The 22,599-nt window shown below is 41.2% G+C and overlaps 1 protein-coding gene across 4 annotated transcripts in view; it reads left to right on the top strand.

Moving 5' to 3' along the window:
- wasf1 (WASP family member 1) overlaps nucleotides 1–22,599 on the top strand; it is a 66,581-nt gene that overhangs the window by 22,625 nt on the left and 21,357 nt on the right. For all 4 annotated transcript variants that reach the window (XM_085248050.1, XM_085248049.1, XM_085248052.1 and 1 more), the window contains exons 2-4: nucleotides 11,134–11,288; nucleotides 12,729–12,863; nucleotides 22,130–22,283. In XM_085248050.1, coding sequence (XP_085104176.1) covers nucleotides 11,156–11,288; nucleotides 12,729–12,863; nucleotides 22,130–22,283 — 422 coding nt within the window. In that variant the 5' untranslated portion in view covers nucleotides 11,134–11,155. The remainder of the gene's footprint in view (nucleotides 1–11,133; nucleotides 11,289–12,728; nucleotides 12,864–22,129; nucleotides 22,284–22,599) is intronic.

Below are 22,599 nucleotides of genomic sequence, written 5' to 3'. Positions count from 1 at the left end.
CTCAGTCAAACTGTTAATCCTAGAAATCAACTGTTAAAAAATCTTTTTAACAAAGAGGATCCGAATATTTCTCTTTTCTTCGTACTTAGGTCAGTACGCTTGTGGATGAAATAGGAAATTGCATATTGTTTGGAAATTTCAAAAAAGTTACATTTAGAATCAGTGCATGAGCGCATGCAGACTCTCTATGTGTGCCTTGTGTTGGATTCTGTTTCATGGTGATCCAGCAGAAAAATCAGAGTTCAGACCATGAATTTTACATCACTTAATGATGAGATCTCTCTTGAGACCCAGGCAATTTGCTTTCCTTACCACTGGCTGGCTTCCTTATCGCAGCTTACTTTAGTCATCTTGTGATTTTTATTTATTTATTTTTTAAAAATATTTCTTTTTTTTAAATATATATATTTATTTTTTCCCCAAACTACTCTGATGCAGCTACTAATGGCAAACTAAGACTCAGCAAATTGGATCAACGCTGGATTTTTATTGTTTTTTTTGTAAAGAAATGCAAATTCTGTCTTATCTGAGGTTTCTTTGTATTCATTTAAAATTCCTTGTATAATTTACCAACACACAAAAATCATCTTGTTTTCTCTTACATTTTTATCCACTCTTATCTCATAGTGTATCTGATGGTGTAGTCTGGCAGTTCTGAAAACCCTCCACATAAAAGGTCTTTGACTAGCTCCACATTGAGGGGTCGGGAGCTATATTGTGCTGCAGTGTGAGTGAGTAAATACTCCATTAGGATTCATTAGAGCCTTCAGTTGGACTCATTGTTCGGGTGCAACGAGCTGCACCAGAGGAGGCCCCTAGCTCTCTCCTGGCATGTGCCGTCCCTCACCCCACTTTGTGCCTGTACACAATGGATGAGCAATCCCTGATCTCTGGCTTGTTCTCCCACTCATATTGCATTTATTCATCAAGTGCTATCGTTGTTGCGAAGTGTCACTGTGATCTTGACCCATTCACTTCCTCTTCCCTTTTCCTGCCCCCCGCCTAACGTGCGATATTATAAAGTGACCGATGACATCCCACTGCAGCTGTTGCTATGGTGATAGGTGACAGCGGGAAGCACCCCCCGCGCCCTCCCATCAAGATGAATGAGCCATAAAAGTAGTAGCAGAGTGCCAAAGGGTGTGCTGACAGGGATTGACTAGTCCGTAGATGGGATGGGGGGGGAAAGTAAAATCACATGAATGTTAATTTGTTGTGTGCGTATATGTGTAGTAATCATCCCAATAGAGAAAAAGTATAGAGAGACCGTGGCACTCTCTCAAACACCTATCCAGTGTCTTCCTGATTGAATCAAGATAAAAGAGAAAATGGAGCAGTGTAATATTTCCTTAATATGAGCTGTCAGTTTTGTCATCTACATACGTTTCTTTCATTGAACAGCTATTGTGCAGCATTGTCAAAAATCTAAGAATACTTGTGTGAAAACTATTTCGATACTTTGATACTTAGACGTAAAAGTGAATCAAAGTCTAAGATAATTACAAGATTTTAGATTTTGCAACTCATTGTGCTTATGCCACACATTACAAAGACCAAATCTGAAACAGAAAAATGCACACACAATAATTTTTCTGTCATGTGAACTGTACTTTCTCCATAGAAATGATCTCTTCTGCTGAACCTACAATTTTGCCTTTCAGTTTTAGGACAATCATCTCCTCAGGGCTTGAATGACAACAAAATATACTGTATCCGTATGCCTATAGCATTTTATCCCACAAAATGCACACCGTTGACTCTCAGATTTGAAAATGCTTCAATCCTTTTCATAAGATTAACCATTCAAGATGAGCATTCATTATTTAACAGGGTGTTGAGCACTTTTTTGCTTTGTTTTGTATTGTTTTTTTTGGGGGGGGGGGTGTTTCAATAAATCTCCTATTCGGTGGTTTGTCGTTAACGCAGCTGTTTTTATGGGCTCTGCTTGGGCCTGGGTGACGTAAATTTCACCCAGTGCAAGTCTCTGAGCAAGCATCCAGGTTGATTCATATGCTGAGATTTTACATTACATTACACTAACTATGCATGCGCCCTGCAGGCAAACTTCAGTCAGACTTTGAAGAACTATAACAAGAATAATTTGCTGTCTATGGTGTCTCTATACTCCAGAGTATAATCACCATGTTTGAGTTCTTTATTTAATCTGAATGTTAGTTTTGTGGCACACTTGGAAAAACTGCTTGGAGGCCACAGCATGACCATAATTACTGTGACCGTCTTTAATGAAATTGTGATCTCATTGCCTTTGAAACTGGGTACCAGGTCTGCGACCACTTGCAGTCAGTTGCTATCTTTAAAGTGAGTTTGGTGAATCAAGACTGTAATGAACCCGCAATAGTATGAAGTAGAGCTGGGCGATATGAGATTTTTTCATATCACGATATGTTTTTTTCATTTCAGGCGATAACGATATCTATCACGATATAAGCCAAATAACTATATTTGTAAGATTTAAATGTGCCGTTGCTCACAAGTAAAATGTGAAATAATCAGCAGCTTGTTTTTATTTAAATATTCATTTTCCATAATAAGTTCAACAGGGTAGATGTACTTAAGGAACATGAGACTTTTTCAGATAAATAAAGGCAAATATTGCAAACTACACAAAAGGCAGCCGCTAAAGCGTTTAAGTTTCAAAATAGAACGAACAAACAAAACAGACTAAATTGTCAATTCCACTTAGAAACAAAATATTAATTCTAAAAATAAATCTTAGTTTGTTTTACAGAAGAACAGACAAAACTGACTAACTTTTGTCAATATCAAATAAACTGAGAACTAAAAGGAAATTCTCGATCTCTCCTTGTTGTATAGCTGAGCTTTTCAAACAGTTACTTTAGTCTGACAAAAGCCGAATGACGAATTAGCGCTTCCAGTCAGAGACTGAGGCCACGTCCACACGTACACGGGTATTTTTGAAAACTGAGATTTTCCGTTTTCGTTTTAAAAAATAATCCCGTCCACACATGAAGGAAAACGCTGCTATGAACATGCCAAAGCAGCAGGTGGCGCTAGATTCCTAACCGTGCAGAAATGTTGGCCAATCAGAAGTCTAGAAGCCGCGGTGGGAAAAAGTAAACAAAGCTGGGGCATAGAAGCAGAACCGAGTCGTATGTGTGGACGGACAGTAACTGTGTGTATATGTAAGCATTTAAACACTGCAGAGAGAATTAACAGTATTGTAGAAATTCATTTCACCGAAACAATAACGTGGCGCACAGTGTGACGTCAAAAAATGTGCACACCTTTGACGCTGCGTTTTCTCCGTTTTTCTAGTCCACACGTAAATGCAAAAACGGAGTTTTTAAAAATCTTCGTTTTCAGTGACCAAAAACGCCGTTTACGTGTGGACGAAAGGTGCAAACGCATAGAAAAATCTGCGTTTTCAAAAATACCCGGGTACGTGTGGACGTAGCGCATGCACCAGTTTATTGTATTTCCAGACTTGCTTTCGGCACAATTTACAGTGCACGCTACTCTGTTTTTTTTCAGACTTGAAATAGCCGAAATACCTTCACACTACGGAACTTCTATGGCTCTTCCGTTCGACAATCTCTCCGCCATTGGAACCATCATCTGTTTTCTCTTCGGTCACGCTCGGTTGATTTTTCTAGTCGGCACACTCATTTCCTCCATTACGCGCTGGCTCCATTACCCGCTGGCTGCTTCCCAAACAAACACACTTGCGGCTTGGCACTTGTGCTGTACGTAACAAGTCACGCGACGTGACGCTGCGGCTGTGATTGGTTCGGCTCTGCGTTACTTAATTTGGATTGGCTGACTTTTTTTTTTTTTTTGAGGACAAGAGCGACGAGGTCTATCGCGATAGCTTAATTTCTCTATCGAGTAAAAGTTATATCGCGATACATATCGTTATCGTTCTATCGCCCAGCTCTAGTATGAAGTCAGTCTGCTATCAGTTTGTGATTGAATGAGGTCAAGTTAGCAATTACATGCAGCCTGTTTGTGATAATCTTGCCATTAAGTGTGATTAAATAGCCATCAACATTCACAGAAATGGACATTAACTACTTATATTCAGTGTCTATCCACAACCTCATAGCTCTGAAACAGAAATTTAGATGTTCCCGTGCAAATAGTAATGCCGTTACTACAGCACTTTTTGTAGGAATTGAACCATTTCAATGCAATGTCAAAACAACCACCAACTTTTCCTAGTCACAAGGAGGATGCCATCTAATTTTTACTCTAGCGTGACCGACCTGTTATCAAACCCCTTATCTCATTCAGGACAATATTTATAGTTATGTTAGTTTTCTAAATGTGAAATATGTTTGAGCTTAGTGCCCTGCAGTTGTCCCGTCAGCCCTTCTTTGTTTTTCTTCTCTTATATTTTCCCAATTTATCTCTTGATCACAACCAAGATTGTATATATGACTGAAGAAATTCTAACAGGAGCAATGCTGTCATATACTTACATCATCATGCCACCATATAATATGGAAACGTAAGTGTAAAAACGCAGAATGAAAGTGTGTGCTAGCAGTTTGTGAGTAATCGTGTGTGGGTAGAGAATATCTTCCTCCATCATGGACGGCAGTCCTAAATTATTTCATATCCTGTCAGCAGGCAGTATGTACTGTATGCTGCAGTCATTCATCACAATCCAAGCTCATGCAGTGCGGCAAGACACTGACTGAAAAGCAAGGCAATGTGAAGTTAACTGTGTTTACTTACTAATGATGTGCCAACTTATTTTAAGTTAATGCAGTAACCTTGCCTGCCTGTACTAGATCAACACTCCTTCTGTCCGTGTTTATTGGAAAACAAGATTAAAGCTAGATAAGAGAAGTGAATCTCTTCATTGACTTTGATTTTTATTGGTGACTTTGAAACACTGAAATTCATAACCGCTTCAGTTTGACCAAATCGTTGAGCAGAGTATTTTTAAATCGTTCATAAATCTGTTTTTGAGAGCAAAGAAAACTGTTAGTGTCTACTATTTGAAATGCCCACACCAAGAAGGATCAGTATTATCCCTTACCATCTATTTTTTTTGTGCTTTTTTTTGTGTTGTTTTATCTACTGCTGCTTTGTTTTCGATACAATCAAAATCAAGTCTGTCATCCTTGCCGTACTTGTTTAAAAAGGCAGATGAAAATAAAAGTACTAATATTGAGATTGTGCACGCCTCCCGCCTCTGCCAAAAATTGTTTGTTTCTCCTGTTTCTCATTGTTATTTCGCTGCTGTCTGGAAACTTAATATTCTGTCACTGTTTGCTTTTAATCCCCCCTTTAAACAAACCTGTTCTCTGTCAGCTTAAAAAAACTAACTCTTGTGATTGGTTAGAAGGAAGGTTGTTAAAAGGACAACACATTCACTGTTTAAAAAAAAAAAAAAAAATCATATAGGCTCTTGGCCTTTTCTGATTTATTTAATATAAATTAACAGTTGTTTTAGTTTTGAGCAGCCCCTTGTTTATTCTTTATTCTTTTAGTGCCAGGAAAATTACTACAAGGGAATAAAATATATAAGGCAAAAGCAGAATTTGTACTATTCTACCAAGCTTGAAAGTCAATATTTGATATGACCATCTCTATTCTTCAACTTCTTCAGCCTGAACTCTCTTAGGCAAGCTTTCTTGTCATTTATTTTAAGATGTCGTCAGGAATAGTTCGCCAGGCTTCTTGAAAGACGTTCAAATCTCTTCTTTGGCTGTTCAAGGAGATCCGACACTTTAGCAATGTTGAGTTTTGTGCTCTGGGAAGGCCAATTGAAGACTGTTGGTGTCCTATTGTTTTTTTGTTTTTTTTTATCCAGGTATGTATGTATTTTAAATTCATTGAATTTGTTTTTTTCTCCCAGATTCATTTAACTTAACTCAGTATTTTTTATAATTTCACAGGTCATTTTAATAACTAAAAAAACGTATCTTTTTTAAACTCTTTTTTACTAACTTCCCTTTTGAAATAAACCCACATGTTACAAAGTGTGTGTGTGTGTGTGTGTGTGCGCGCACGTCTGTGTGTGAGCGTGTCTGCCCATTTTCTCACTGAACCTCTCTGATATGCTGAGTATATACAATCTAAAGTGACTTACTTTGCACATAAACTAATTAAAGATAGATAAATAAATGTGTTATTGATTTCTGATGTGAAAACTGCATAAGAGATGGAGTTATTTTTTTTAAGGAGCACAGCACTCATACTAAAGAGTTCTGACAAGGAACGTTTAGGGAGATGCAGCTTAATTTTCAGAAGAGACTATAAATTAAGATGACAAATATTACTGTTTTGGACATGAAGAGTTTGACATTTTGAAAAGTGGACTCATAGTCTTTACAAAGCTGCCAGCAGCAGCTGGGCAGCTTTACATAACACAAAGACCAGAAGCCGGGAGAAAGGCATGATCTGCCTAGCCCTACCTATCAACACTTCTGAGCCTCTTAGCAATGAATTAATTCATTTATATTTTATGGCTCATTTGTTTAATCTTTAGTAAAGTAAAAAGCCTCAGACTAGGTGTTGAATTATTTGGGTTAGGTTTGAGCCAGTTGTCTGACAACCAGTAGAAGCTAAACAGAGTTGAATGTACATTCAAAATGTTCAAGTGGCAAATATTTTTCATATGAGAATATAGTTTATGGCATGCGTTTCCCTTGGAAATGTGCATTTCAAGATGATCTTCCTACATGCTACTTTGGGTAGTACTGCTCTGCCTGCTTGTTAAAGGTCAACATGGTAACAGCTGGCAGGTAGATTTGATATTCTGAAGACATCTGGATTCTGACAAGTGTCCATTCTGTCAAGAGTTGTTCCCAGTGAGGGGCGGATGGTGAGTGTGTGTACACTCAAAGGATCTCTGAAGTGGAGAGGATCTCTTGTTATTTTAGTGGTGGGCAGAGATTGGCACCATGTTTGGGTTTGTGTCATTTTAACATCACTTCCACTCTTCTTTCAAACCATTTCAGCAACACATAAAAGAGGCACATGTTGTTGGTTTTTCCTTTTATGGACACTGATGCTCCCATTTAAGATGCTTCCTAGATGACTCACCTCAGCACAGTCTTTTCTGGACCTTCTCGCTCTCATCTTACCATCCTTAGCCAGGATACATTCTGGTCTTACATTTCTATGGTTACAGTGAAGAGTTGTGATTATTCCTCAATGATGGAAGCATTTCTAATAATATATTGGGGCACTGGAAACATCACATGTCAATCACTGTCCATACCTGGTCAGAGGGCCCGGTGGCGCCAGTGTCCGGCAGCCTCGCCTCTGTCAGTGCGCCCCAGGGTGGCTGTGGCTACAATGTAGCTTGCCATCACCAGTGTGTGAATGTGTGTGTGAATGGGTGGATGACTGGATGTGTAAAGCGCTTTTGGGTCCTTGGGGACTAGTAAAGCGCTATACAAATACAGGCCATTTACCATACCTGTCAGTTGGTCCGCTGGTTCATCTGAGTACTTGATCTTTAAGAAATTGCACATATTGGTCACTAAGGGAGACATGCATTAAGCCCTCTTTACTTGCTATTGCTGGTCCTTGTTTCCTCCTTATTTTCATAACTCCTATATATGACAATTTGTATCATGCTAGCGAATGGCTATGTTTAGCTACTGGTCTCTTTTTTTATTACATGGAATACGATCAGTCATTGATTGGCTTCTCCAAAACCTGGACCTTAGCATTACTTAACCAGTGTGGGATCATCTTGAAAGAGAACGAAACAAAAAGCAGCCAAAAATCCAAAGAAGCGCTTTGAATGTCCTTCAAGAAACCTGGAGAGCTATTCTTTTTTTTGGCCTGTCCCGTTTGGCTCTTTTGCCATCAGAATTGTTGTCTAAAGGCAAAGAAAGATGCCCAACGGATTTACTTTACCAAACTGACCATCCCAGCCTTGCCGTAATGGTCCATTTGATTCACCTTTTATTGTTTATTTTATTTTCACTTACTGAATACGGGACAGACTTGACTGGGGGAAAGAAGGGGAGAAAGAAAGAGGGAAAGAGAAACAGCTGAGAAGAGGGACGGGGGAGAAGGGCAAAAGACAAAAACCAACAGAACGGGCAGAGAAAAAAAAATGCATATATCAATCACCTGGATCACCTGCTGAGAAAGAAAAAAGAAAGCAAGCAGAAGAGAACAAGAGTAATAGAATAAACAACATCACAATGATATATGGGAATATGACAGTAAATACTAAATGTTAAACATTATTGTGCAGCACATAAGATCAACAGAACACAGTGTGCTTTGAGGTAGGAGCCAAAAAGGGTGTAGTTTGTGGGTGTGATCACCCGTGTGTACACCTGTGAGCATGGACGCGCTTGTTTTTTGTTTTTTTAAAAGGTTCCTTCATGTAATAATCTGCTAGAGGGTGTGGGGGGGCCACAGCCCCGTCCTCCAGGGCGTGAAGCAGGTGTGGAGGAGATCAAAACTCCAGACATCCAGAGGCCCCCAGAACACAAGAGACCAAGGAAGACCAACAGAGGGGCAGCTGCGCCACTGTCCCGGAAAGAGCTGAGGAGAGTCCCAGATGAGGGCTCACTCAGCAGCCGCGGAGCAGAAGCCAGGGGGAGTTGCAGTGACGCGCCTGTGAGCTCCGCCAGCAGCCAGCTGCGCCTGAGTGACCGAGCCCCAGGCCGAGAGGCCGGGGGCACCCCACCTCCGAAGTGGCCCGAGCGAGCCCCAGGCTCCAGGCCCCGATAAGCGGCCGCCAAGGAGTGAGCCGGTGTGTACCTGGACGCCCATCCCCGGACACAAAGAACCACCAACGCACCGATGTCTGAGGGGGTCCGCCACTGGCAGGGGAAGTGGTGGTAGGGGGAGATAGGCCTCCAAACCTTGGAGGGCCTGAGATGTCCCCAGAGAGGTGGCGCCTGACACCCAACCTGACATATAGACACAGACATACAGGCACACACAGATACAAACATCCATTCCCACCCTCATGCTCTCATATGCACTTACTCCACACTCAACCAACGTGGAGACAGACATAAAGAGACGTTGTACACACGATCACACTCCCCAAGCGTACTCTACAAACCGGGTCTAGGTGCCCCCGCCCCTGGAGGGGGGAACTGCACCCAGACCCAGGTGGTGTTTCCCTTTTCCCTGCGGTGGGGGGAGGCAGACCACCCCGACTCCGCAGCAGCAGGAAGGCTCCACACTCCAGACCGCAGTCGGACGGCCAACTCCTCCTCCTAGTCCTAGCCCCCCCGCTCCAGCAGGTCGCAGAGAACGGGGGTGAGAGAAGACTCCAAACCTCCCTCCACCCGCTCATTGTAATGTTGATGCATGTGTGTTCTAAGGTGCATTTAAAACCCAGGAGGGCATGGAGCTACCTGCCAGAGAGCAGCAGGTAAGTGCATGGTCCCTCCTGCTAGCCCTCAATGTCTACGTGTATTTAAAATTGAGAGGTGGGCAACGATGCCAGGGGTGGGGTGTACACCCTGATGGTACTTTGGACTCCGTGTATCGTGCCCACCCCCAAGATCCTATATGTATGTGTAATGAGAGTGTGAGTAATGTGAATGTCTAAGTTGTGGGATAAAATTGAGGCAGAGGCAGCCAGAAGGGGACAGAGGGGGGTAGCCTCCTCTGCACCCTGGTGACATACCCCTACTCCAAGGCCCTGCATGTGTGGGTGGTTGTGGTGGAGCGGGAAGAGGGAGGCAGCTGGAGATGGGGAGGGAAGGAAGGGAGGGGCAGGTGACCCCTCCCTGGGGCCAGCTCCCCCGCTGACCCCAGTAGGCACCCCCATACTCCGCGACCCGCCAGGGAAAGGGGGCCCAGGCCCATCCAGACCGGGCCCAGTGCAGCAGCGCTGCCCGGCCCCACAGAGCCCGGGACAGTCCACCCAACCCCACCACAGAGAAAACTGCACCCACCCCACCATCCACTCATCTTCCAGACTACATAAGACAATAAACACCCAGGCTGAGATCTTCCTCCACCTCTCCTGTATCTCCCCCTCCTGCAGAGGCAGCTCCTGAGGAGAGGAAAGCTCCTGCAAGATGTGACAATCTCCCCCACCAGTTGAAGAGCCCCCCAGGTGGCTCGACGCAGAGCTATTCTTTAAAATGACAACAAAGCTTGCCTAAGAGAGTTCAGGCTGTGCTGAAGACTAAAGGCGGTCATAAAAAATATTCAATCTTGTTAGAATTCTTCAAATTCTGTTTTTGCCGCATGCAGTGTACAGTATTTCCCAGTGTTTTTGAGAAAATCGTTGCTCCAAATTTTTCTAATTTTCCTAGCAAAAATATAAAGAAACGTAGGGTGTATCAAGACTTTTACCCAGCAGTGTTTCTATTAAATATAAAGAATAAAAAACAAAGTCAAACACCTGTCTGTGTTTGTAAAGATATAAACTTCAGTGAATGACAGCACTCATGCGCTTTAATAGTGAATGTATTAATAGGGAAATGAAATGACCTGGTTTGGGTGCAGCAGGAGGGGAGGGGCTGTTTGTGGGAGAAAACCTGGTCACCGGCAGGTTATGAGTCAAAAACAAACCAAGATAAACGGAGTGAACTTTAAGCATACTCCACGTGTTACACTTTATACCTTTGTACTACTTAACACCTCTCGTATAGTTTTGGGGGTGAAAGGGTGTTTTAGGTGACACAACAGTGAGTAGTCGTGGGTGTGTATCATCGCTGTGTTCTGTGGTTTTACCCAGCTGTCCTTCTTTTTTGTGTTAGTTTGACAGGAGGAGATGTGAGCCTTAGCAGCTCTCAGTGCAGCCTTAATGCCATTAGCATGGTTGAGTGGGCAGACAAAGTGCTGAGGTGTGTTATGCAGGCTATGCATGATGAAAAGAACAAGACAGCGGGACGTCAGTGAAACAGATGAGGCAACATGGCTATTGGCAATGTCAAAACATTACTTGTGTCCTATTTTTCTGCATTTTCTATAACTTGAGACCTTTTTCCACAGTTATTTCCATTTCTATACGTGTCCTTTTTCATATTCACCCTGCAGCCCATCTCTCTCGTTCTCTCAGTCGGGGTGTGAGTGAAGACTGCGTTTTCTGTACCTCTTATATTTGAAGGTGTAATAAATAGCAAAAGTAGATTTATGACAAGAATTGATTCACTGAAGTTTTGTATTCTTTCTTTTTTCTGCCCCCCCTTCCTCTATCAGGTAGCAGTTTCTCAGCAGAAGGATGCCGCTGGTGAAGCGCACCATCGAGCCCAGGCACCTGTGCCACACGGTGCTGCCAAGAAACATCAAGAACGAGCTGGAATGTGTGACTAACATCTCCTTGGCCAACGTCATCCGCCAGCTCAGCAGCCTCAGTCAGTAACCTGAGGACACTCGTGTACAGACACATGTGTTCTTTCATAATTTAAACAGACACGGCACACTATACATACAGACTTGCTTCCTTTAAGTATAATAACTTTTATGAAATTTGTTTATATTGGCAGTGAGGTTGTTCCATAGTTAAAGACTGAGATATTTGCACTGTACACAATTCTAGTTTAAGTAGTATGTGCTCTAAAAATCTACCAACATGCCTGAGTGTAAATCATCTCATTCGCAGTATATTTTGGTCGCCATAGTTTGTGATGAATTCATTCGTGCTGGGAAATTTGAGAAAACATTTTGCATATTGCAGCATATGTTTATGACTCACAGGCCATGGCATGAATCCACTTCATTTTATAGAAGCTAAAAAATTAATTCAGTGCATGAAATAAATGGTGGGTGATAATGTAAAATCACTGCCTACATTTAGTAGGGCAGAAACTGGGATGTACGCTGATGTATAAGTGAACCTGGCTGAAATGTATTAGCATAAAGAAAATGTTGGCAGAAAGTAATAGTTTTATCATTCTGGCTTAATCTACACCATTTTTTCTTTCTTTCTTTTTTTTTTTTTTAAATTAAATTTTGTTATCACACATCAGTGCTTACGTCTCTTTCAAAGCAGTCAGGCAGCACCTTTATGTCCCTAATGGCTTTCCACCTCACCAGTGAGCCAGTGTTTCCCCTACTATCATTAACTGCACAGCTCAGGCAAAGGAAAGACGTCTGTCTGTCTGTCTGTCAGAAAAACTATGCAAAAGCTATGGTGCCAAATTCCATGAAAACTGGTAAAGCAGTTGAACAAAGAGGGAATCCACTGAATTTTGGAGAAGATTTGCACATTTTTCTTTAAAATTGCAAAACAATCCATTGCCTTCAGTGGAAAATAGAGAATGGGGAAGAAAGATGATTTAAGTGAAAGGTGGTGTTGCTTTTGGTGCCAGATGGGCTGGTGCGAGCGTTTCAGAAACTGCAATTTTCCCACACAAACATCTCTAGGGTTTACGGAGAATGGTCCAAAAAAGAGAAATTAGCCAATGAGCGTCTGTTATCTGACTGTCAGAGGACAGTGACTGTTTTAAGCCAAAGGGAAAGAAACAGTACCTCAAATACCCACTCATTATAGCCACGGTATGCAGAAGACACACTCCAAGAAACTGAGTGTCATTTAAACACCACAGCCTATCTGAGTATTGTTGCTGATATTCTAATGGTTGTTTCCAGCAGCCGTGTCACAAAGTTTAAATCATCTCATCTGGTTTCTTAAGTGCAACAGGAAGTTCGCTTTACATAAAAATTACCTCCACAGCCACCAGTTGAATACCTTTCGGCTCTTAATATCTTTAAAATAAATATATTTAATCAAGCTACTCAGTCCATTTCAGTACTTATTTTCATCTCTGTTTTTCAATTCTGTGTGTGCCTAGGTAAATATGCAGAGGACCTGTTTGGAGAGCTCTTCAATGAAGCACACTCCTTTTCTTTCCGGGTCAACTCCCTGCAGGAGCGCGTGGACCGCCTCTCCATCAGTGTCACACAGCTGGACCCCAAAGAAGAGGAACGTGAGTGTTGTATCCACACGAGCCGTTTCACACACCACATCCCATTCTTTTTGAATTTCTGGTTTTGTCTCTCTTACTTTGATTTGTGTGTCTGTAAGACAGCTCTGTGTATGTGTAAATGTGCCTGTTGGATGATTAAACTGAATCTCCTCCACTAATATTAAACACAAATTTTCCAACCCTCCCGGTGGTGAAAACCCAGGCCAGTAATTAAAAAAAAGTTTCTTTACCCAATAAAGTTTTTATGTGAGAAGAAATCCAGTGGTTAGACTGTAGCTTCTGTTAGCAGTAACAAAAATGGAATGTGATCATCTGTGGGACTGTCAGGTAATCTAGGTTATCCTGAGAAAGGGTAGGCAGGATGACACAATAGGGTATCTAGTGGGGAATGCATTGCAAACTAAAAGGGGAGAGAATCATAGCAGTATAATACCATGCTCCATTGCGCCATATCGATTTCCTGTGGGCCAGCGGTGTGTTTACGGCTTTGCACAATGCTACTGTAACTGCTGCCTTGTCACTGACAGAGACGGTAAAATGCTCACTCAGTTGTACTCACTTATAACTTTTCTGTGAATGCAACCAGAGACTTTTTTTTTTTTTTTTGTTAAACAAGGCAATGAATTGTTTCGTTTTTTGTGCAGAATTATAGGTTTTTATTTTAAACACAGATAGACGGTAGACTGCACATTCCAATCTTCACTTTGGTCTCTTTCTTTTCCCACTCGTGCAATGATACCTTGACATTAACCAAATCACTTTAAACTCTTCTTCTTTTTTTTAATCAACACCATTTTCACCTTTTCCCTTCATCATCTCCTCACAGCTGTTCCCCATCCTGTCTGCACCCTTTATCCTGAGCATGTCCGCATATAATATCTGTGCTGAATGGATAATTGCAAGTGATCTAATTGTAGAAGCCTGTTGTGCAGGTCTTTGCTGGGAAGTGAGATGTTTTTGTGTGCAGAGGTTGGAGGGGAAACACGTGTGGGCTAACACGCACTCCTCAAAAGGTTCACTGTCTTAGCCTGCAGAGTATGAACTATAAATATTTATTATTTTAGAGACACATCTATGGATTTACTTTGGGAAATACCCAAGCAAAAACTAAGTCAATCTTTGTATCATTTAAGTAAAAGATTACTAGCTCCTGTTCATGTGATGTTACTGTGATTGAGTTGATAAATATGTGATTATGATTTTGTCTTTATTCGCTGTGTGCATGTGGTCCATGGTCTTATCTCCCCTCACATACAAGCCTGACTTATCCCCTTTTAGCTCAAAGTATTGGCTTGAGAGACAATGGATAAGAATCAGCTCAGTTGCAGTTTAAGTGTGTGGTGGTGGTGGTGGTGGGGGAGAGCTGGAGGGGTGGAGAGTAAGAAAAATGGAAGGATAGAGGGATGGGTGCATAATACAGGACACTGCAGCAAAAACCAGTGGTGTGTAAAAGGACTGTACCGCAGAATTTTCTGGGCCAGGTTGAAATGGCCTCCTCTGCAGGTTACAGAGATTTCCCACTCAGTTCAGCTCCTCGGTATTCATTTGTTACCAAGAGAAAGTTGTCTTTGAATCAAAAAGCCCACACTTACTGTTCTCTCGTAATATGTTAATAACTGATTAGTGAAATCAAGTTATAAACGGCAAACTAAGCGAGTATGCTATGACTGCACAGGAGATGAACAGAAAGATGATCAGTTGTGCGAAGATTTTAGGGTTTTTGTAAACACGACCCTGCATTTACCACCTCCCTTTCCTCTTTCTTTACCCATTCATGGTCAAACACACACCACAGTTCAACTGTATGCTTTTAGAGTAAGCACATAGCTTGCTTTCTAATATGGCAAGTGTGTGTTTCCGCCTTGTGGTTGCCATGAGAAGGAGGTGTGAAGGAGAGGAGAATGAGTGCACAAAGGGATTGGACCATAAATCAGGACAGTGAAGGAATAAAGATAGGGTGGAGGATGGGGCACAGGCAAGGTAGAGGAGTGCACTTATATTTTACAGATGCTGTCCACAAAACCACAACAAGTTTCTGTGAGACAATTTAAAACCTTTTATGAGCTATTAGCAATTGGTGCTACTGAATTTAGTGCACACATACTGTAATTTGTGATTAAGTTATCATCATGTTCAGTGCTAATACTTTTAATTTGCCAGGCATAATCAGTGTTGCAGTAATTATTACAGGATTTGTAAATATGTGAAATATTGAGTTTTTCATATTAAAGTTTTCAGATCTTGAATTGTTTGTGATGGTTCTCAGGCACCCGGGTCAGGGTAGTCTATAGTGATGGTAGTCTAAATAATGAACCATCAAAGAGTCTAAGTTCTTAGACTCTTGATTTGAGGTTTAAACAATAAAAAAAGTGTATGTTTTAAAAAAAAAAAAAAAAAAAAAAAAAAAAAAAAAATGTAAATCTCACATTAGCTTTACCAGAGGGGTCATGGTTAGCAATGATGCAGGGAAACACCATAAAAGTGTACTGTGGTAGGCATAACATATCATAATAAGCACTTCTGCCAACTCTGCCAATATACATAATCTGCACCTGACAGAAAGAGAATGACTGCTTTATGAAATAAATGGTGGGTGATAATGACTGCTCCCTGTTACCTTAATGGTGTTATAGCTGTACTTAAAATAAGATGAGATATTTGGAATTTGTTAGATTAGCACCTTTCACTGAATCATAATTGGTATTTTTACACCCAAGGGCTAAATTTAAACCTTTTGCGCACCGAGGATGGCAAGTGTTGGTTTAATAATACCTGTGACGAGCAGACACATCCTATTGTTTCTGTGTATATGTACATACGGAGCTTGTATGGGTCTAAATGAGCTTTGCCGCTTAAAGACATACAGTATAAATCGTAAGGAAAAGGGGTGAAGGAAAGTAGGGGACTTGAAAGAAGTTCAGCTGAAGGTCGCAGAGAAATGTGGGATGAAGGAATGGCCATAGTGATGTATGCAGTGCCACTGCTGGTGCAGTGGTTAAGGTCAAAGAGTTTTATATCACATGAATTTATATACAGTATGTTAAGTCTCACACACACGCGCACACACACACACCCATAGCTTGCCCACATCCTGCAGGCTTTTCAAAGGGTACTCTGCCCTTTAGACCTCAGTTGCCACTCCCCTTTTCGTCTCTGTCTGCATTGCCCCCTGCACCCCTCTGTCTTTGTTGTCCTCCTCACTCTCATCTCTCTGATTGATCTCTGCTCTTCCTCCATCTTGCGTGGATGCTATTTGTGTGCTGTCAGGCTCTCTTCCCCCTATCACTGTAGCCAGCCAAACTAATGACCTGTATCCCCTATTTAATGGCCCCGTTATATCATTGCACTGGCTGCGGGCCATTATGGAAGGCCACAAAGCCACCCCAACTCCCTGTGCACTTTTCTTTATGTGGTGTCTTATTCCATTTCTCGCTTCCCCTATTAGTACTTCTCATCTGTTTACTTGTGTACCTATTTTATACATGGTTTATATTTCCTCTATCACCAGTTTTCTTTTCTAACATGATTTTTTTTGATCGTTTTGTATTTGCTTTTCTCTCTTTTACTTCAGTTTTTTTCAGTTGCTTGATAACCTTCCCTGACTCCTCTCACTTTTCTTGTTCTTGCCTTTGATCTTTCCTCATATTTTTATCGTTTTATCTTTTACAAAGTACTACATGTGTACAGAGTATATAAAGGTAGAGCATTTAAAAAAAAAAAAGGCTAAATTGTTTTCTCCCAAGCTCCGATTTGTTGTTGTTGTTTTTTTGTCTCCATTTCCCATTGTGACTGGAAAGCCCGAGATAGTAAGAGGAAGCATCTGTTTAAATGTGTTTAGTGTATCAAGTGGTCAGATCTATAGTATACACATCCCTGAGAATCGCAGGGAAAATAATGTTCAGATTGAGGTTTTTTTTTTCTCATTTATGTCCTCTTCTTTTGTTATGTATACATATTTATGTATCCCCCATGGTGGCACTTCTTGGCTCACAACAAGAAGGTTCTGGGTCTAATCCACCCTAGCTAGGACCTTTCGGTGTGGAGTTTGCATGTTCTCTTGGTGCTTGTGTGGTGCTCTCTATGTCTACTCTAGGTCAAATAGTTGAACAGCACTTTGTTTGAAAGCGCTTTATAAATAAAGTTATTATTATTATTATTATTATTACTCTAGGTTCGTCCCAAAGTTGAAAGATGTGCTTGCTTGGTGAATTGGTGAACCTAAATGTGAATGTGCTGTTGTTTGTCTCTCTTTGTTAACCCTGCGATGGGGTGTATCCCGCCTCTCATCCACGACAGTTAAGATGGTCTCATTGTGACCCTGAATTGGATAAGCGGATGGATGAATGGTTCTGTGAAGGAATGGATGATTTGAATAAAAGCCCTGGTAAAGGCTTATAGGAAAGCAAAAGTGCAGCCCTCAGCAGCTGAAAAGTGAGGGCTGATACACCGGGGGGAAAAATCAAAATAGAAAACAAGTAATAATGCAATAAAAATGGACATAATTACATGTATAATTTAATTATTAATTTTAATATAACATTATAGACATTTTTCTATAATTCTGTCAGTGTTTATGTTTTGTGTTGAAAGTACTGTATTATGAAATGTTTTTATTTGCCAGGCATTCAATTTCTTGCACTAGATGGTTTTTCTGGTCTGCCTCACCATTTATGTAGAAACCAGTGGGACATGGTCATGTGACAAAGTTTTTCTTCAGGCAGACTCAGACAATTATGCAGATGCTAAAAGAGCATTTGCACACCCAAAAGCATTATGAGTGATGACTAGCAAGCAGCTGTGATGAAAGCCTACTGAAGTCAACCCCAAACTGATAAGGTGACTTCAACAGTTTATACTTTCTTCTTAGTACACACTAGTTGACAGTGCAGTTGTGAATACTAACACGATGTCCCAGTACGAATTTCAGATGGTTGGCATGCACTTCGTGTGTCTTTTATTTGTTCTTCTTCTGCAACAGTCTGTCTCACTGCAGTACAAGACTCACTCTGTTTACTCTAAAACTGTGCATAACACTTGTAATTTATGAGGGTTTTCTATGCACATGGAAGAACTTCTAGATAAATTTGACTAAAGGACAAAATGAAAGACAGAGGACAAACAATAAACAAGCTTAGGCGGAGAGACGGAGCAAAAACCGAATCAGGGAAAGGAAAGAGTGTGAAGAACTGCGCAGAAGGGGAAATATAGGGCAACATTTGCATTGAAGTACAACAGCAGCGGGAGACGTGCCTGCATACTAAAAGACACTTTGGCCTGTGACTTTTCTTATCTAGTATTGCTGCGCATAGGACTGCATGTCTATGAGATAGGGGGATGAAATGAAGAAAGAGGGAAAACATAATTTTCGTGAAACTAGGAGGGGAGCTGAAGGGAGGGGTATGTGAACGACAAGAACTTCCTCACCTCTCTTTAGTTGAAGTGTTTTAGACAGATGCTATCTGTTTAAGAGAAGGATATGAGGGATAGAGATAAACTTTCCAGCACTGGCTTGCTGATAAGAAGCTTCACATCCTGAGATCAGAGTCTGCTGCACCTGGTGTTGCTTGACCTAACACACACATACACGTATACACACACTCTACTTATGCCTCTGCAAGGACCCCATATCCCAATTCCTACACGGACCCTAAAACCAAATCTTAACCCTCAAACAGTTCTTTCAAGGTTTGAGAGCATTTTGGCCACTCATCAATTGAGAGAGACACACACACACACACACACACACTCTCGCTATATCTCTCACTAATTTACTTTCATTCTCCTATACATACACTCACATTTTTCACATTAACTAAATGTCTTCGTTAAATGGGTCTAATTGGTAGTTCAGCTGAATAAATGACATTTTGTAATTAGGATGTAAATGCTCATGTTAAGAGATCCATCTGAGCACGCGTGTTTGTGTGCCTTGTGTTTCTCTGCCCGCATTGATTAGTGTAGTAATCTGCACTGAAGCTCTAGTATTGCTTTGTGGAGGTTTATAGCACCTCACGCTGCATCAAATGAGTCCTGGCACAGACTTGTGCGCTGCCTCTCACTTATTTGTCGCTTTTGCACCTACTTGTCACACCATCTGACAGCCTCATGCACTTCCCTTAATTCACAGGGGCAGCAGGGCACAGTGCTCTTGCTCAGCATACAACAATACCAAATTGGCACTCACCCTTTGACCACTGCTTGTACCTGGCCCTCACAGGCTGTTATGTGGCTATAAGAGTCCTTTCTGTGGGGTTTTTCTGTACATTTGCAAGCGGGGAGTGGGAGTACTGGCATCAGCTCATGGTGCACTTTCCTGACTTTCAGCCTAACCTTCCTGTGGAACAGGGGTAGTACAAAAAAGAAATGCCCTACAGGGATCACTAAAGTATAAAATAATAAAATATCACTTTAATGTTCATAACCCTTCCCACGTCTGTATCCCTTACCTTCTCCCTTTTCAGCTAGAGGAAAATGCACTTTAATTTCTTAGATCTCAACATTACTCCTACAATTATCCCTGGCTCTTCTCTGATCACTGTGGGCAGTCAAATTGTCATGCCACTGTAGCTCTGACTTTGATTTTTTTTTTTGCCCTTATCATCCCTGGTGTGTCTGATCTTGGAGCGACTGAAGTATATTATTACACCCCCGGCACAAGCGCAAGTTAAAATCTTAAAGGATTAATCTCTCTTTCAGCATGGGTTCTTATTTTTCGAGCTCTGGAGATATGCGGAGGCTGATGACTGCAGCATCGCTACAAACAAGTTAATACTAGCAGGCAGGCAACAATATTATATACATGAAAAAGCCCCACAAGTTAGACATACTCATATTTCTTTTTTTGAAGTTAACCGTTACGTCTGTAAATCATAAACATCCATTACATACTGACTTCCTGCTCTGACTCATGCTACTGCAGTTGTGTTCAGTGTTGTGTTCATTAAATTGCTTTTTTCAGCTGATCATCAAGTCTAACGTTGCTACATTGTTCCTAGATTTCAGTAGCAAGTACATGCCCATGTTTGGTCTGTGATTTTTAGTCTGTTCTTAGGTGGTTGCTAGGCAAGTTGATGGCATCATGCTATACCATGCATAATTCAAGTTTTATGGATAGAAATGCGATGTTATTGTTGTTATTTATTCCCACTTTCATGCCAGGAAAAAATGAGGAAATACAAAATACAACCTCAGCTCTTCATTGTCACCACAAAATTGATGTAAGAACACCCAAACTTTGAATTCAGAGACTAATCTCATCAGCCAATGCCTGGCTAACACGATGTTGTACTGATACATAGGTATTTAAATCAGCGGAATCATCGTATTTGGTGTAGTACTTTATCATAAAGATGAGAAACTATTGTCAAAACTATGAACAAGGTTGTAATAAACCAAAATCATTATTTAAAAGTTTAATCAGGTTGCATAGACAAACACTAAATACATATAGAGTGCACTTTTAAATGCAAGCCAACAGGTCAGTGGGAATGTGTAAGGTACATGAGTTAATTTATATGGATAAACTTTAAAGCTACTTGTATTAGACATATAAGACAAAAATGACAGTTAAGTTGATCATGAGCTCTGGGATCCCCCCACCCAGGTGCTCCAAATGCTATGTGTATATGCATGCAGGTACACAGCACATTTTAAAATGCATGTAGTTTTTCCATAAATCTTGTAGCAGGAAGCCACAGAAGACAGATCAACCCCCTCAGTGTCACCTTGTAGCCTTTTCTGTTTAACTTGGGACAAAATGCTGTGTGCAGTATGTTTTATTTTCCCTCCTGTGTGTGTGTATCCAGTATAAATGGCTGTTAAAGCTTTTCCCTTGTGCTGTCTTTGAAGCTTAATCCACCCTCTGGCTCTGCTCAGGTTACTGTGCTTCTCTGGGTCCCGGGCTTCTGTGGGATATTTTCTGTTTTTCTTATTAAAATCCTACTTGATGTGTTTATGTATCTTCTCTCTCCGTCTCTTTCTCTTTAATACGGCCCCCTCCTTCTCTTTCGCTGCACATTCCCATGTTAGTTTTAGGTCTTTTCTCTCTTCAAATTTCCTCTCTTTTCACCATTTGTTTGCCAGTATTTCTTACGAATGGTTCTTTCATGTCAGCTGCTGCACTTTGTTTTACTGTTGGTACATCTTTTCTCCGTCTCTGTCTGTCCCCTGTTGCCATTATACCGGCTCTGGTGTGTCCAAGTCGTTTTATTATCTCCCTCTTGCATTCTATGGCCTCCTATCTCCCTTGCAGAGTGTTACTCACGAAAGCTCAGCTCCCTCATGGTGTTTGTTCATAATGATACTTCAGTGCCTCAGGTGGCTGGTATGTCACAACACTGACAGTCTGTGGAAGTCATTATCCAGCTGCATTGCTGCAATGTAGAGGACTGAATTGTGTTAGTAGACCCTTACTGGGCTTTATCTCATTTTGCTGAGGCAATGGTTAAATGACTGTAAGTGATTTCCTTGCAGTGTTTTTTAGATTGTACGTTCGTTCTGTCATGTTTGTTGGTCTGCCGTGCCATGACTTTTTTTTTTTTTTTTTTCTTTTCCTGAGCTTCTTCTGGGCACCATTAAAGTACATCCATTTGTCACTTCCTCATGTATAATTCAGATCTAGTTGCAACGTTCTAGATCTCTTTCCAAGACTTTCTGTTTACCAGATTGAGGGTTAGCATTGGTCTGTGTGTGTGTGTGTGTGTGTGTGTGTGTGTGTTTTTCTTCTGTTATTTTTTTTTTTTATTGCCCTCTGAAAATGTCAGTTATTCCCGGATGAAAGAAGGGCAATCATTTCTACGGTTTCTGAGAGACGACCTTAGCTTCGCCTAGCCTAGCTTATCTTGTTCATCATGTTGTTGTTTACTTTAAGGGACTTGAAGACGAACAGTTAGGACAGCAATGTAGCGTTAGCCTGAGGGAGGACGCTTAGTGGTTTATAATAGGTTTAGTCTGCTGTAATGTTGATTGTGACTGTTTGATTGATGATGTCAGATTGATGATGATAATGAGGAGACGGAACCAGATGCTAATTATTGTGTTCATCAATGACATGAGAGAGACAAAGAGCCTGTTGGTTGGGATGTGTGTGTGTGTTTTCTGAACATTGTTAGGCAGGTACAGTCAAACAGCAGTAAGCGTTGGTCTTAAAATGCTGTCTCTCCTTCTACCTTCATAGAGGTAGCAAACATACATGTGGCAGATGCTTCACAAAGAACCTGCTTTCTTCCCCTCTCTTCTCTTTTCTCCATCTGTCCCTCCTTTCCCAGTGTCTCTTCAGGACATCACCATGAGGAAGGCCTTCAGGAGTTCTACTGTTCAGGACCAGCAGCTGTTTGATCGCACGTCTCTGCCTGTCCCACTGCAGGAGACGTACCACACCTGCGAGCAGCCCCCACCGCTCAACATCCTCACACCTTACAGGTCTGAATCCAGCCAGTTTCACTGACTCTGGGATCCTTTTTGCAAACCATTGTAACTGGTTCTATTGTATTGGGGTTTTTACTTCTCAACCATGAAAGACTGATGGGGTAATGGGATGTTGTCATCATCCCACCAAGTGGGCAAGCGGGTAGTGCATGGCTATTCAACTACGAAGTTAGTTTGGCCAGATTTTCAAATTTATCTGGGCCAGGTATTTTTTTTTTTTTTTTTTTTTTTTTTTTTTTTTTTTTTTGAAGCCAGTAAGCAGCAGATCATGATCAATTTCAAACCCACACAACTGTACTGGAAAAACAAG

The sequence above is a fragment of the Mchenga conophoros genome, linkage group LG15 (genome assembly GCF_057382185.1).
Source record: "Mchenga conophoros isolate Kocher_MC1m ecotype Shallow Benthic linkage group LG15, M_conophoros_male_GT1.1, whole genome shotgun sequence".
NCBI classification, from domain to species: domain Eukaryota; kingdom Metazoa; phylum Chordata; class Actinopteri; order Cichliformes; family Cichlidae; genus Mchenga; species Mchenga conophoros.
Note: the sequence above shows the minus strand (reverse complement) of the source record. Positions and strands in the feature narration are given on the sequence as shown.